The 17,126-nt window shown below is 40.5% G+C and overlaps 1 protein-coding gene across 1 annotated transcript in view; it reads right to left on the reverse strand.

The window, feature by feature from the left end:
* Positions 1-815: 815 nt before the first annotated feature.
* The window catches only part of LOC124555166 (1,4-alpha-glucan-branching enzyme), a 96,317-nt gene continuing 80,006 nt past the window's right edge, over positions 816-17,126 (reverse strand). The window contains exons 13-14 of the mRNA XM_047128989.1: positions 1,237-1,485; positions 816-1,150 (exon numbers count right to left, since the gene is read on the reverse strand). Of these exons, the coding sequence (XP_046984945.1) occupies positions 1,106-1,150; positions 1,237-1,485 (294 nt within the window). The 3' untranslated portion in view covers positions 816-1,105. The remainder of the gene's footprint in view (positions 1,151-1,236; positions 1,486-17,126) is intronic.

A 17,126-nucleotide genomic window follows, 5' to 3' on the forward strand; every position in this document is an offset into this window, starting at 1 on the left:
TTCCTGAAGAGCTATGCAAAATACTGAGAAGTGCAGGAGACAGTGTTTCGTATCATCAAGAACGCAATAGTAGTTATTACAGTTCAATTTGTTTATGTTTGTGTGTGTATCCAATGGTTGAGTGAAAAGGAAATAATTGTTAATGATGACTTGGTTTGGATTAGTATCACCTGTTCGTTGCCACCTTCACTGGTGTTGAGCTGCAATGATCATGTTTAATATGGCATTTGAAAACATCTTGATAGATAACTATGACCCACTTCACATTTTATGTACCGTTTGCAATGAAACTTTTTCCTTTGTCGTGTTTCTCTTTACTTCATCTTGACTTGTAGAAAACTCATTGTATTGACAGCAATATTCTGCAATGTTATACTCCAATATGATGTGTTATTTAACAACACCTCTGTCATAAATATACTAAACATACACAGCTGAATGAAATTTTATCTACATTATGAATACAAAGATACAAACCAATTTCTGTGCTGTTAGTTTACATGGATAATGAGTGTGTAGGTCTGCGTGTTTGCAATATTTTCTTCATAGGTAGAACAAAAATTCAAGTTAAATGGAATTTTTGTAATAAATTATGTTCAATATGTGCTCTTTTCGATCAGAGGCACAGGAAAGCAAACAACTCATGTAGGATGCTTGTGTGATGAAACTATAGATTAATGAAATCTATAATTATGTCTGCCTGGAAGTTTCAAACATTAATTTAGCCCTGTTGTTTATGAAACAGAACTGTGAAACTCAATGGAGAGACAATGGATGGCTTATCATGATGAGAGGTCAATTGAGAAATGCATATTAATGCAGCACTATATTTATTTAACAGTAAAAATATATTTCAGTACTACATTCAAATAACAGTATTAAAAATATATTTCACAGATATAATTCAACTAGTGTCAACAGTGTCATTTGTTTTTCAGAAGACATCAAATAAATGCAGTTTTATAGCAATCAACTTTCAACAAACACTGAAGATGAGAAGCACTTATTTCAAATCATATAAAACTTTTTCCGAATTGATCTCTAAATCTAATATCACATGGTAACAATTAAGACTTCTTCAGAGCAACAAAGCAATACGTAATGTTTAAACCTTTGCAAATAGTACAGCAACTCGTGATGGCAGGTAAGCCTAGAAAAAAGATGCTCAAAGTGAGAATACTACCACAGACAGAATGTAAAAAGAGAATAAAAATTTAGGAATTAAGGGGTACAAACCTTAATAGAATATTTTCGGCCTGCAAATCCTTCATTTGATGTGAAATGTGAGACTGAGGTATCAATGCGATTATGACCACCAAATTCTGAAGAATCAGTATTCAGAACCACTTTATATTCTCCAGGTACATTCACGCCAATAGTGTAATCTGTGAAGCTCTTCGATATGTGAAAATTGAATGCAAAAAGAACTTCTGCTCTTTCAAATGCAATGACTTTATCATCTTCATGTTTCCAGCTGACATAACCCTGTAACCAAATACATTGCACCTATATTTTAACAATGAATTATTTTATCACAGCTCAATAGGATAATTTCATATGCAAGAGTCAAGAATACAAACTGCAGACATTTGTGTTCTTCATTCTTCAATTATACATTTATTTAGCTGCTTTGTGGCAGTCTGTCCACCATTGTGTTTATTAATTTCTTTCATATGCCAGTTTATAAGCTGTATGGCTCTAAAAATCTAATATAAAAGCAATGAAAAATTTCTTATGGTTCTGTTAGAACTACAAAATTCTGTAAACAATAAACAGGAGACTGCAACCATTAGAGAGAGGCAGGACACAAAGTGAAGAAGACCAAAAGCTAAGCAACCTGCCAAAGGCATCACCAGTGCTAGACGAGGTAAAAATGACTCAAAATATTGTGGAATATATTAGCTGTTACTCCAGAGGGAAACTACACAGATGATTATAATTAAAGTTAAGCTTTCAAAACACTGTAGAAATAACGCGTTGGTCCGATGACTGCCGTGGGTTTGGAGAAAAGATTCGGAAATTCGAAAAGATGGGTTCTCTTGATGTGCAACCTGATAGGAAGAGGAAATGAATTGATTTGACATCAGTGGAAGCAGTGACCACAGCAATGCAAGAGGAGACAAGTAGTGGTGTGGAAACATGTAGTGCACAGAGAATTGCCCGAACATTTGACATACCCATGAGCACTGTGTGTAAAATCCTGCAATACATCCTTCTTTGCTATCCATTCAAAATTACCCATTTGCACGAGTTGCTTCCTGTTGACCTGCCATCATGAGAGACCTTTGCCTTAGAATTTCTTGCTTGCATCGAAGTGGACAGACAAAATCCACTTCCATCTGACAGGATATGTTATTGCACAGAATTGTCTAATATGGGCAATGGAAAATCCACACACAAATCAACCAGTACCACTTCATCCTGAAAAGGTCACTGTGTGGTGTGTGTTTTCAGCATCATTTATCATAGGGCCACATTTTTTGAAGAGACAGGTGCTCCAGGTCCTGTTACCTGTACCATCACTGCTATGCACTATGAGTGTCTTTTGCGCAACGATTTCACTCCAGCTCTCCAACAGCGTGGATGGGTTAATTATTATGCAAGATGGCACACTTCCGCACATTGCAAATCCAGTTAAGCAGCTGCTGAAGCACCATTTCGGAAATGCTAGAATTACCAGCCGCCATTTCCCGACAGCCTGGCCGTCCCAATCACCTGATCTTAATCCGTGTGACTTCTGGCTGTGGGGCTACCTAAAAGATGTTGTATTCAGTGTTCTGATTGCAAAACTTAGCTGTACTGAAGGCACGCGTTCCAGAACACATTCTGAACGTGACCCTGGAAACACTTTGATCAGTTGTGGAACATGCTGTTTCTCGATTTCAGTTTGTTGCAGAAAACGGTGGACAGCATATTGAACGTTTTGTTCCAGTCACATGGAAATTAATAATCCAATTTGATTTTAATTTATGCTTTTAATGCGGTTTTTGGTCTCAGGACAATTAAAAATTGATTTTTCCCATCTGATGTCATATGACCCTTACATAACTAACAGTATCACACCTGTACACCCATGGACACTGAGTAGTACAGTTTGTTTAATGTCAAACGTACATCTTAGGCATTGCTGTATGATTCTTTTGTCATTTGTAGTTGACCACTATTAAATTATGCTTCATTTTCTAACTATTTATTTTTCTTCTGCCATATGTTTTCCTCCTCCTCTGATAATATTCCGTAGCAATTTGACTTCTTTCTGGCTAGTGGTGTTATTTCTACAGCGGTTTGAAAATTTAACTTTAATTATAATCATCCTGTACATTATAAAACAATTAACCACTCAGTAACAAAACAGATTAGTACAATGATGTAGGGCCACAAGGAAAGAATGAACCTCCAGCAGATATTAACAAAAAGCAGGTGCACAAATCTTCCTCAACCCAATTGTGCAGCTTATGGAGGGCATCAAGTTGGATGCTGAACTGGTAATCACAGCATGGGAAAGTTAATTACAAAGAATTTGGTAATAATCTGGAGGAAGACCAAATGGTTTAAGCCAAAACAACTATGAAATAATAGGGGTTGGGGGTTGAGTTGTTTGGGGGAGGACACCAGACAGCGAGGTCATTGGTCTCATCGGATTAGGGAAGGACGGGGATGGAAGTCGGCCGCACCATTTCAAAGGAACCATCCCGGCATTTGCCTGGAGCGATTTAGGGAAATCACGGAAAACCTAAATCAGGATGGCCGGGCGCGAGTCCAGTGTGCTAGCCACTGCGCCACCTTGCTTGGTGAAATAATACGCCAAATGGAGTAGTCATATACAAGTAAATTATCATACTAATTAAAAGAACAAATTCGGACACATTTAGTATCAGATTGGCGGAAGCGAACAACTGAACAATGTATGTACAGATACATAGAAGATAATATGCATCAAAACCAAAGAAGGTGTATAAACATTTAGATGGCAGCATGAGATACGCTAAACCAGAGGGGACCAGCACATTCATTGCTCAAAGACAATTATGTTTCACAAATTCAAAAGGCCATAAAGTAACCCTTCTGTCTCCATAAGTGACTGACAGAGATCTTTAACACCAACAGGAAGATTATTTGCAAGTGTAATTAACATATGATATGCAGCTGAAGGTTTCACAAGACAACTAGAAACACTTTATTTGTAACAGGTAGAACATGATATAGTAATATTGCATGAGAGATTAGTTTTCATAGCCTTCTTTTTCAAGGTGAATGTGCACACTTAGTATTATTAGAGATTTTCCATTTAATGAAAGAAACAATTTCTTATTTATGTATTGTTAGATGAACTGCACAATAACAGAGATGAAAACAGGACAAATGGATCAGATGAAAGGTGTCCTGTAATGACAGAGTAGACTTCTTACAAGTTTTCACCAACTTGGGCTGAATCTGTCTTGCTAATAAACTGTCCAAAACTAAGAATTTTGTGGTGGCACTGTATTTCAGTTTATGCATGTTAACAAAACATACACAACACAAACCCCTTTAAATCCCTGTACAAAGAACATTATTCTGTAGATCAGGTGCATATACCAGTGGGCAACAAGAAGCAACATAAAAAAAGAAACACGGATAAACCATTTTTGTGCGACAAATTTTTCACACTGTCCTCAATTAATTGTAGTATGAAATAATGCCTTACACTTACACAATGAACTAATGCTACACCAAGAACAAACAGAACTTAAACTCAGCATGTTTTTCTAAAAGGTAACTCAGTCAATGATATTTTTAACTATGAAAACTATGATCATAGGCAATAGTTATGACTAGTAGATTTTGCCAGAATAATAGATGTCACTAGAACTTATGATCCTCTCTTGTGGCTCTCTCTGTTAATAAAGTTTATGAACACAAAGTTACCTATGTGTTTGTATTACACCAACTACGACTACTGCTATGTAGTGTGAACAACTTGTGATACGATGGTCATATGATAACTGAAGAATGCTCTCGGGGGTATTTATGTGATCCCATTTTTTAGGATAAACTGACAGCCACAACTGGAAATGATCAAATGTACAATGGTTGCCATATATCCACATGACGTCCTCACAGTAGTTACTAAAAAAACTACAGCTAAGTTAGAACAAAATTGTTACAAAGTTATATTGACGGTTCAGCAGTGACGTTCTAACATGTTGAGGACTGTCAAAAACAATAATCTTTTCATGTTGCTGAAAGACAAAACTATCGAGAACTAGGGATCTGTCCATTACAATATATTGTGGTCCATTGATGTATAAGACGTGAACTGGTAATTAGGAATGTATTTCCTTGCAGAAGGGACATACAATGCTCAGATTTCTAAATCCTGTGACAAAAAATATAAACTCCATACAAAAAAGTACCACTGAATCCTGTAAAACTTTATCGTGATGCCATACATTACCAATGTTGTTAGTTTCAGTACACTGTATGGACATATAATGATCAGCTGAGTTCTACTCAAATCCTTCTTTAAATTGTTATCAATTGTAGTCATTAAATTCTCATGAGCACTAAACATTTCACTGTCAAGAATCCAAAAGATCACCACCACTGCCACCAATAAAACAACAGAACTGTCCCTCTTGGCTTGTGAAAGTGTGTAGCTCAGGAGGCAACACTATATACAGTGTGTTACAAAAAGGTACGGCCAAACTTTCAGGAAACATTCCTCACGCACAAATAAAGAAAAGATGTTGTGTGGACATGTATCCGGAAACGCTTAATTTCCATGTTTGAGCTCATTTGAGTTTCGTCAGTATGTACTGTACTTCCTCGATTCACCGCCAGTTGGCCCAATTGAAGAAAGGTAATGTTGACTTTGGTGCTTGTGTTGACATGCGACTCATTGCTCTACAGTACTAGCATCAAGCACATCAGTACGTAGCATCAACAGGTTAGTGTTCATAACGAACGTGGTTTTGCAGTCAGTGCAATGTTTACAAATGCGGAGTTGGCAGATGCCCATTTGATTTGATTTACAAGTACGACACAACATGTGGTTCATGCACGATGGAGCTCCTGCACATTTCAGTCGAAGTATTTGTATGCTTCTCAACAACAGATTTGGTGACCGATGGATGGGTAGAGGCGGACCAATTCCATGGCCTCCACACTCTCCTGACCTCAACCCTCTTGACTTTCATTTATGGGGGCATTTGAAGGCTCGTGTCTATGCAACCCCGGTACCAAATGTAGAGACTCTTCGTGCTTGTATTGTGGACGGCTGTGATACAATACGCCATTCTCCAGGGCTGCATCAGCGCACCAGGGATTCCATGCGATGGAGGGTGGATGCATGTATCCTCGCTAACGGAGGACATTTTGAACATTTCCTGTAACAAAGTGTTTGAAGTCACGCTGGTACGTTCTGTTGCTGTGAGTTTCCATTCCATGAGTAATGTTATTTGAAAAGAAGTAATAAAATGAACTCTAACATGGAAAGTAAGCATTTCCGGACACATGTCCACATAACATATTCTCTTTCTTTGTGTGTGAGGAATGTTTCCTGAAAGTCTGGCCGTACCTTTTTGTAACACCCTGTATACCCTAGTTGAAAAATTGTATTTGTTTATTCATTATATATGTACTCCAGGGTTCAATCCCCAGTCAGTCGAAGAACTTTTCCTGTCACTCATTGTTTCTTTGGCCTCTGGAAATGGTTTGTGTATACAAAAATGTAGGGTAGCACCACAGTCTGGCATCTACATTAATCTGTATGTCCCCCCCAACTGGCTGGGTCAGTCAGTTTGAAGTCAGGAAAGTGCTTACTTCTTTCGCGATGTCTAGGAAGCCTACATTCATGTTACGGATATTTTTTTTGTTGTTGTTGACAGATTATCTGCACACTGGAAGCTACTGCTGGTCTTCAATTGTGGTTATTGTGGTTTTTACCCTGCCCACAGTTCCCTTATAAGGATTTTTAGTATCAAACTGGAGAAACATTGGAGGAGATAATTAGTGGTACTATAAATTGGTTTGTTGGGGGTTAAGGGACTAAACAGCAAGGTCATCAGTTCCTTGGTCAAGAGATAACTTACCTGGAGTTAGTGATGTTAACCCAACTTTGATCTAATTATGTAAGTATTGTAGTGGCAGAGGCCTGTGCAAGTGATCATGGCTTTAATCACACTGACTGCTGTAATCTCCTAGTGCAACATTTCAATACCACACCCATCTCAGTACAATGGTAAAATTGCTCAGACTATGACCACCAGTATTACCAAGACTTTAAAGACTTTGGTGCCCCCGCAACTGAAGCAGTACATGACACACAGAGTATCTGTCCAACAATAAGCATGCCCTGGTGCTTATTAATACTAGCATTCCAACCAGCAAATGGCATTGAAGTTGTCACAGCTGAGGAGAGGGCTACCACTGAGGGGCCGTTGTCATTCACTCACCATCCACTGGAGCAGCTGTCTCTGTTAGCTACACTAAATGCTGGCAGCCAGATGTGAGACCAGGGTTTGTTCACTGATGTCTCCACTGCCGACACATACCATGGCAGACCACCAGCTCACATAGCTAACAGCCTTGGGCCTCAATGGCTGCACCAGCACCTGATGTCCAGGAATGCTTACCCCGCAGGATCGTCACACTACTGGACCCTGCTGGGTATAGTATCTGTAGGCATCTTCGTGACTATGCATTCTGCACTGAGGATCATGGATTTGATGCCCACCTCTCACTTACAGGATGAGTCTTCTGCAATAAACTGTTGTAAACAAATAAATGAATCCACTGCTTGGAAACAGAATGTGATTGGAACTGCCTCATCTACCCGCTACAGAGCCCCAACATCCTATATTTGGAATGTCAAAAGCACTAGTGGGGAGGCTTCAACAGATGTCAGACATTGGTGCAGAACAAAAATGCAGCAGTAATTCAACAATAGTGTTCAGCAGAAGAATGTGAGTAATTGCGAACTATAAGCACTGTATGGGGTTGTATGGTCATCTTACTTTTCCCTCTCTAAACTTACTAATATTTTACATTTAATTCTTTTGGCTTCTGTCAGTAATGGATGGCGAGTGAAATGGTGTTGGGTGAGAAAGTAGCAGCTCGACAGGCTATTGATCAGATTGCTCAAACGAAAGCAGATAATGTGTAGTTACATATGGAACTAAAGAATTTACAGAAAGAAACAGAAACAGTACAAACCACAAACTCAGGCGAGTAGGTGACTACAAGTCACTTGGTTCTGGTTTCCTGCAATTATTTGGCAAAGGAGGGAAAGTTTTCAGGGCTTTAATAATCTTCAATGAATTTTTGTCTGTCTGAAGAGACTGCTAGAGCCTCACGGCACCAGCCGATAACTTTTGTTGTTTCATGACTTTAAATATCTGCCATGAAACCACCTATTCTGATTAAGGGCTCTTTCTGCAGGCACCATCATGCGCCAGAGCATACGCCACCTGCCTTGTTGGCCAGTGCCTGGAGTCCCCAAATAGACAGGATCTTACTTGTTGGCATGAATGGGGAGGTGACAGTGCAGGCATCAATAATGCAATCTGTGCGTCATCAGGTGGTCACCACCATACGGGCACCTGCCCCCCCCCCCACCCCCCCCCCCCCCTGCCCTCTTCACATGGAAAGGCTAGCATGCTGACTGACCTTCCTATAAGGCTTGCAGATTCTTACATTTTGAAAAGATGGAGATCATATTCAGCTGGTGGGACTGAACATAAAATAAACAGAAATGTGTGATGTAAAATAAAGGGAACAAAGTGACAGAAGCCAGAATATATGTTCCACCTAGTTTGTTGTGAGCAGGGAATCTGTACTAGTGAATATGTCTGAGAAAAGATATAGACAGAGAGTAAAACTGCAGCACAGCGAAGGGAGAAGTACTGCAATTGCTTGAGACCCAACTCATGTCATGTATGTACTCACTGGAGTGTTGCGAGTCTCCTGGGGGGGATACTATAAATGTACTCATCAGCCAACTTAAAGATAAGGACAAAGGATGCAATACATGTGCTCAGAAAAAATAAAACCTGAAAAGTTAGGGAAACAACAGAATCACTAAGTGGTAAAGCTAAAAATATGAATGGCAACATATCTGGAATATGTCTTACAGTTCAGAAAGACAAGTCCAGTATTCTATTGGACATAAGTGATTGTGCAAAAGTAAGTCACCAAATCCTTTCAAAAGGGGATGATCCACATGCTGACTGGTCATGCATTGTATCCTGATTACTTCTGTAGATTCAGTAAAAGTAATAAGGACACAAGCAATTTTTACACATTGTATATACCTAAGGATGGTAACAGCATGTTACTGAGGTCATCAGTTCCACACAATGCAGGAATCCAGTCACAGCTAACAGATAATACATTACATTCAAAGTAACAAGAAACTGGAAGGCTAGAATGGATATGTGCTAGAATGAGTGAGAACATACTATTCGAGTCTTGAGTGTGGGAGCTGGCAGTGCTGTAAAGATGTGGATTTGGAGAAAGACAGCACTTGAAATTTTGTTCTTCGTGTGCTAAAATTATTACAGTACCACGAGCAATTGAATCTAGTAGTGTTATTTTATTTTTCTTTATACTGTATTATGGCAGTTTTTTTTTTTAATATATATGTTTAGTGATGTCTTGCTGCTATTTTCTTCTCCTCTAGCCTTTTTCTCTCTTTTTTTAATTTTCTTTTTACATATAAATCTTAGTAGCAATTAATGTAAATGGATAGATAAAAAATCTTCTCACCAAGTGGCAGCAGTGGAACATACACACAAGATTTAACTTTTACAAGCTTCTGGAGCCGGTGGCTCCTCCTACTGGCAGGAGGCGGCCAGTGGCTCCTTCTTCTGGCTGTCCAGTACGCCTCGCCTTACCTAGGGTTCTGGGTGACTTTTCTGAACAGTACCCTTTTCCTTGAATCTTTCCAGTCCTTTGCCTTCATCCTCTTCCTGCCCGTCAATTTTACTGCCAGAAGAAGGAGCCATTGGCTCCAAAAGCATCCTTTTGTATGTATGTTCCTCTGCCACCACTTGGTCAGTAGATATTTTATCTATCCAGTTACATTATATTATCAATAACTGATTATTTCTGTTGTTATTTTAGTAGCAATTTAGTAATGTGTAATGTGGTTTTAGGAATCGGTTTAGTGCACTGCTTTTCACAAAACTACATATTTTTGTACTGTCAATAATAGCAGTTCTTAAGTTTTTCCTTTCAGTCATCAATGCATAGAAGAAGTATTTTGGAGCAGATGGTCTTTGGTGCCAGGGTGAGTGCAGCAATCTGCGACTGCTGCTGATACTGTAGTGTACAGGGAAGTGTTATCAAGTGAGTGTATGAGAATACAGGATGACAGACAGAATTTCTATTTGGAGTCACGAATGGTAGCTTGCTCTTAATGTAGAAAAATGTAAGCTAATGCAGATGAGTAGGAAAAACAATCCTGCAATGTACGAATGCAGTATTAGCGGTGTGCAGCCTGATACCCTCACATCCATTAAATATCTATGCATAACATTGCAAAATGTGTAACATTGCAAAACAGTATGTAGGGAAGACAAATGGTTGACTGGTTTACTGGTAGAATTTTACGCATGTGCAGCACATATATAAAGGAGACCGCATAAAGACCATTAGTGTGACACTTTGTGTACTGCTTGAGTGTCTGGAAGTCACACCAGGCCAGATTAAAGGAAAATATCAAAACAATTCAGACAAATGCTGCCAGATTTGTTATTGGTAGGTTCAACCAACACACAAGTATTATAGAGATGTTTCGTGAAGTCAAATGTGAATACCTGGAAGGAAGACTATGGTCTTTTAGTGAAATACTACTGAGAAAGTTTTGAGAACCGGCATGTGTGACTGATTGCAGAAAGATTCTAACGCCACCAATGTACATCTTGTGTGAAGGCCATAAAGACAAGATAAGAGAAATTAGGGCTCGCATGGATGTGTATAGACAATAATTTTTCCCTAGCTCCATTTGAGAGAGGAACATAAAAGGGATATAAGGTACCCTCCACCATAAACCATATTGCGGCTTGCGGAGTATGTATGTCTGTAGTTGTAATATATTATGAGACTTCTGTGACAAACTGACAACAATTTAAAGTTCACACTGAAGCATATACCCTAACACAAAATTGTTTAGGTTTTCATGACCATTTGGGGAAGTGCCTGTTGACTTTTGTCTTAGAATCTTCGGAAGACATTTGTTTCATGATTTTTCTGAAGCTTCACCAGCATAAGTTTTGAGGAATACTGAGAACCTGGGGCAGCATGTATAAAAAAACTGGCATACATGGAATGATACCAGTGCAAGCCACAAATATGTCAGTCAGAGCACCTTTGCCATGGCGGAAGAACAAAAGTTGGATATGTCCTTTCTGCAGAACGTGCCTAGGCTACGTAGTATGCAAACACAACACGAAGACTACTTACAAACTGACTAAGAGATCTAAGAATAACTCAGATTGCCAAAGGACAAAAGAGACCTACTCGCAATGTTTGGAATATATCGCTTGTACATGTGGAAAAGTGTACGTTGGAATGATTGGACAAGCCGTCAGTATCGGGTTCATTGAAGATAAAATGGTATTACACATGGGGACAGATGGAGAGATCAGCTGTGCAAAGCACGCACTGTACAAAAGCAACCACATACTAAAACTCATTGACACATAGGTTCTTGCTGTGGAGAAGAGCTATCGCACCCGTTTGTTCAAGTCAGCCATAGAAATTCAAAAACATGACAACACTTAACAAGAACAAACTAAGCTTCAAGGTAAATCGATACTAGATTCCCATACTGCAGCAAACAATTGTTGTGGGTAACAAGAGCAGAATCCCAGCAGTAATGACCAGGGAAATGCCTGCAGAGGTTGGCATGACAGATATATACAGGGTGAGTCACCTAACGTTACCGCTGGATATAATTCGTAAACCACATCAAATACTGACGAACCGATTCTACGGACCGAACGTGAGGAGAGGGGCTAGTGTAATTGTTTAATACAAACCATACAAAAATGCACGAAAGTATGTTTTTTAACACAAGCCTACGATTTTTTAAATGGAACCATGTTAGTTTTGTTAGCACATCTGAACATATAAACAAATACGTAATCAGTGCCGTTTGTTGCATTGTAAAATGTTAATTACATCCGGAGATATTGTAACCTAGAGTTGACGCTCGAAACCTCCGACTTTCAGTTGCGTGTTGTAACGAACACGGGCCACTGTCGGCGAGCCGCATCGGCAGGGACATGTTTACGATGACGACCGTGTTTACGAGTGTGACTGTAGTGCACTGTTGTGGTTTGGTCTAGCTGTTGCAGTGTCCGCATGTAGCGCTTGCTACTATTGTTATTCTGCATTTGTCTCCGCACGCAGACCAACTGTAGTACACCGTGTTACCAGACGTCTGTGATAGTGTAGTGTTGTAGGAACTGTGACCATGGTGTATTCGAACTCTGAAAAGGCGGAGATGATACTCATCTATGGCGAATGTCGACGAAATGCAGCTGAAGCCTGCAGGGTGTATGCAGAATGGTACCCGGACAGAGAGCATCCAACGTGCCGCACATTGCAAAACATCTACCGCCAACTGTATGGAACAGGTATGGTCGTAGCATGCAAACGGGTCTGTAACAGGCCCGTCACAGGAGAAGCGGGTGCAGTTGGTGTGTTAGCTGCTGTTGCCATGAACCCACGCATGAGTACACGGGACATTGTAAGAGCCGGTGGACTGAGTCAAAGTAGAGTCATGCGCATACTGCATCGTCACCGCTTTCACCCATTTCATGTGTCGCTACATCAGCAATTACATGGTGATGACTTTAATCATCAAGTGCAATTCTGTCAATGGGCATTAACAGAGAATGCATTGCAATTCTACCTGTTTACCAATGAAGCAAGTTTCACAAACCACGGGGCAGTGAATCTACGGAACATGCATTACTGGTCCGTGGACAATCCTCACTGGCTCAGATGGGTAGAGCGACAGCGACCGTGGACTGTAAATGTATGGTGTGGAATCATTGGCGACCACCTCATTGATCCTCACTTCATTGCAGGGGCCCAAACAGCTGCAACATACATTGCGTTTCTACAGAATGATCTGCCAACGTTGCTCCGAAATGTCCCACTGGAAACGCGTCGACGTATGTGGTATCAGCATGATGGTGCACCTGCCCATTCCGCAATTAACACTAGGCTGACCCTTGACAGTATGTTCGACGGGCGTTTCATAGGACGTGGAGGATGCATAAATTGGCTAGCCCGTTCTCCTGATTTTACACCTCTGGACTTCTTTCTGTGGGGTACGTTAAAAGAGAATGTGTACCGTGATGTGCCTAAAACCCCAGAGGATATGAAACAACGTATTGTGGCAGCCTGCTGGGACATTACACCAGATGTACTGTGGCGTGTACGACATTCATTACGCCAGAGATTGCAATTGTGTGCAGCAAATGATGGCCACCACATTGAACATCTATTGGCCTGACATGTCGGGACACACTATTCCACTCCGTAATTGAAAACGGAAACCACGTGTGCATGTGTACCTCACCCCTCATGGTAATGTACATATGCGTCAGTGAAAAAGACCAATAAAAAGGTATTAGCATGTGGACATAATGTGCTGGTTCAGTCTCTTCTGTACCTAAGGTCCATCACCATTCCCTTTGGATCCCTACGTAATTCGGTGCTCTCCAATACACACAATCGAACAGCGGAGGAGTGGTACTCAAGCGTCAACTTTAGGTTACAATATCTCCAGATGTAATTAACATTTTACAATGCAACAAACGGCACTGATTACGTATGTTCAGATGTGCTAACAAAACTAACAGGGTTCCATTTAAAAAAATGTATGTTTGTGTTAAAAACATACTTCTGCGCATTTTTTTATGGTTCGTATTAACCAATTACACTAGCCCCTCTCCTCACGTTCGGTCTGTGGAATCGATTCGTCAGTATTTGATGTGGTTTATGAAATATATCCAGCGGTAATGTTAGGTGACTCACCCTGTATAATATCCCGATATGCACTTTACTCCAGTCCTCCACCACTAATGGAGGGTGAATCTTTGATCATGTCAGCCATACTTGCAGGTGAAATGTTTGGGGTTGGGGGGGGGGGGGGGGGGGGGGAGAGGTGGATGCGGGAATTAGAAACTACACACACACACACACACACACACACACACACACACACCCTTCCCCGGAACAACTTTTTTTCCTGCAGATTAATGCCATTTAAGGTATAACAAAACAATGAAAAGTCCAGGTTGGAATATCAACAGTATTATGAAAAGGATCGACAGTTACTCACCATATAGATAACACTATATTGCAATGCTTGTATTGTTCAGAAGTATGATAAAAAACACATGAAATGCATTCACAGTTGCGAATAGAGACAATCGTCAGTTGTACAACAGAATGATCATGAAAATTTGTGTCAGATTGGGACACGAAAACAGATTTCCTGATTATCGCAAGTGGTCGCCTTATCATTAGGCTACCTGAGCACAACTCACAGCCAGACTCAAACTTCCATATGTCATCAACCATGTGTCCACAACATACACTCATACATTCATTATGTATATTCCCCAACAGGGATGACATTTTAATTGAAAGTTGCTTGCCCATGTTGTTGCATAAATACAATATTGCAGTGCCGGTATTGCATGCATGCATGCCTGAAGGAACATTGCACTGTACTTCTAAACAACACAGTAATGCTCGGCTAGCCTAACGATAAGGCGACCACTCACAATAAGCTGGATATCCAAGTTCGAGTCCCACTCCAGAAAAATTTTCATTGTCATTCCATTATACAGCTGATGGTTGTCCACCAGATTCACAGCTGCAAATGTATTTAATGTAGGGATGACACATTGACTTGCAGACATGCACAAGGAAGAGACCGTTACACAATGAGATTTCACCCAAAGCCTTCTTCAGGAGGGGGTCGAGGGGAGGGGGGGGGGGGGGAGTGCACACGCATTCACACAAGCACACATGACTGCTATCTCCAGCTGCTGCAGTGGGTGGAGATGTGGGTGTGAGGTGTGCCTGCTTCTATGAACGAATGTGTGTGTTCTTTTCTGAAGAAGGGTTCGGCCGAAAGTTCATTGTGTAACACACTTTTTGTTGTGCCTGTCTGCAACTCAACGGGTCATCTTTACAGTGAGTAGCAGTCTATCCTTTTCATAATATTGTGGCTACTTTAAGGTAGTCTATTTTATTCTCATGATCAAAATAAGGCAGTTACTTGCCAAGAACAAAAACCGTTTTCTGTCTATTCCTGTGGTGTTGCGTGAATCCATGGGAAAATACAAATCAAACAACCAAGTTAGTGTGCATCTGGAGATAACAAACTGAATCAATGTTCCACAGACATTTGGGACAGCTTCTTTTTGTAACAAAGCTTTATATTATGTCAGTTTTAAGTGTACGCCTTTATGTGAATAATACTTGGAAGCCAAAAATTATTTGTATCTACTGTTGTAATAAAAATTTGGGGTTGTCTAGGAAATTGATGAACTAGTATGATTTGCAACTATACTACTAGCCGAAAGGACTGTGGCCCTCACAAATATACACTGATGAGATAAAACACCATGACCACCTGCTCAATACCTTGTTGGTCTGTCTTTGGAACAAACTACATCACTACCTTGTGTATTGGGGAGCTGACAGTTTGGTGGTAGGTTCGTGGAGGTATGTGGCATTAGATGTCTATATACAGGTCATGTAATTTGTGTAAACAATGGGCCACTGATTTGCACATGTGGTGATGGTGCTCAACAGTGACCCATATGGGTTCCATAGGATTTGCATCAGGTGAATTTGGTTGCTGAGATATCAATGTGAGTTCACTACAATGCCCTTCAAACCACTGGAGCATGGTTCTGGTTCAGAGACATGGATAATTATTCTGCTGAAAGATGAAATCACTGTTGGGGAAGACGACATGTATGAAGGGATGCCACAGCTGTCAGTGTGTGTGATTACTTCCACAGGTTCTATGCAAGTGCAGGATAATGTCTCCCTCAGCACAACACTGCTTTCACTAGCCTATGTCCGTGGCGCACTGCACATTGTGATCTGCCATTGATGACAGCATTCATGGAGACAACCATCAACCCAGTGTAGCAAAAATGTGATTCATCTGAAGAGCCGACATGTTTCCATTGATTGATGGTTGATTCCTGCTGGTTCCATGCCCACTGCAATCATAACTGACGATGTCATTGGGTCAACATGTGGACACGTAGGAGTGGTCTGCTGGTGAGCTCCATTTTCAACAATGTACGGTGAATGGTGTGCTCTGACACATTTGTGTGTTCACCAGCATTGTGCACTTTTGGCACAGATGCCACACATTACCATCTATCCTATTTTACAGAGCAGACAAGCCTCTGAATGACACATTCTATGAAGGGTCATGGATGTCCGACCATTTAGCGCCTAGTGGTAATTTTACTGTACTGCTACCTCTTTCCGTAGATGCTCACGACAGTAGCACGTGAACATTTGAAATGCTCTGCCATTTTTGAGATACTCACTCACAGGCTCTGCATAACAATAATATGCCCATTTTCAAAGTAGCTTATCTCAGTGGATTTCCCCCATTTGCAACCCACATCTTTGCTAAGGTGACCCCTTGTTCGTGACTGCTCTGCTTACATACTTTTGCTACCGCGTCATGCCTGCAGTGCCACAAGGTGGCATCCAGTGTCGCAGTGGGCAGCGGTCATATGCAAGGTGTCCAGTGAACCTCGAAATCTTTAAAACCTGGTAAAAAGCCTGGAATTTTGAAAATCTGGGAAAAAAACCACAGAAAAAACATTACATTTTATTTAGAAACCTTGATTTTTAAACTTTTTCAGTGCCGTACCCATATTAATAAACTATTAATTTAAACTATCTGTGATATTCCAAAAAGAATTCGAATATTCAAAGGGGAATCTACATGTTATACACACAATACAGGTTGGTAATCCAATGTTTACACAATGATTCATAATTGTTTTATACTATTTGAGCCGTCACATGAGGCAGGGATTTGAGGAAGCTGATTGGTGCTACAGTGTGAGAGGTGAGGA

This window comes from Schistocerca americana, chromosome X (genome assembly GCF_021461395.2).
Source record: "Schistocerca americana isolate TAMUIC-IGC-003095 chromosome X, iqSchAmer2.1, whole genome shotgun sequence".
In the NCBI taxonomy this organism is placed as follows: Eukaryota; Metazoa; Arthropoda; class Insecta; order Orthoptera; family Acrididae; genus Schistocerca; species Schistocerca americana.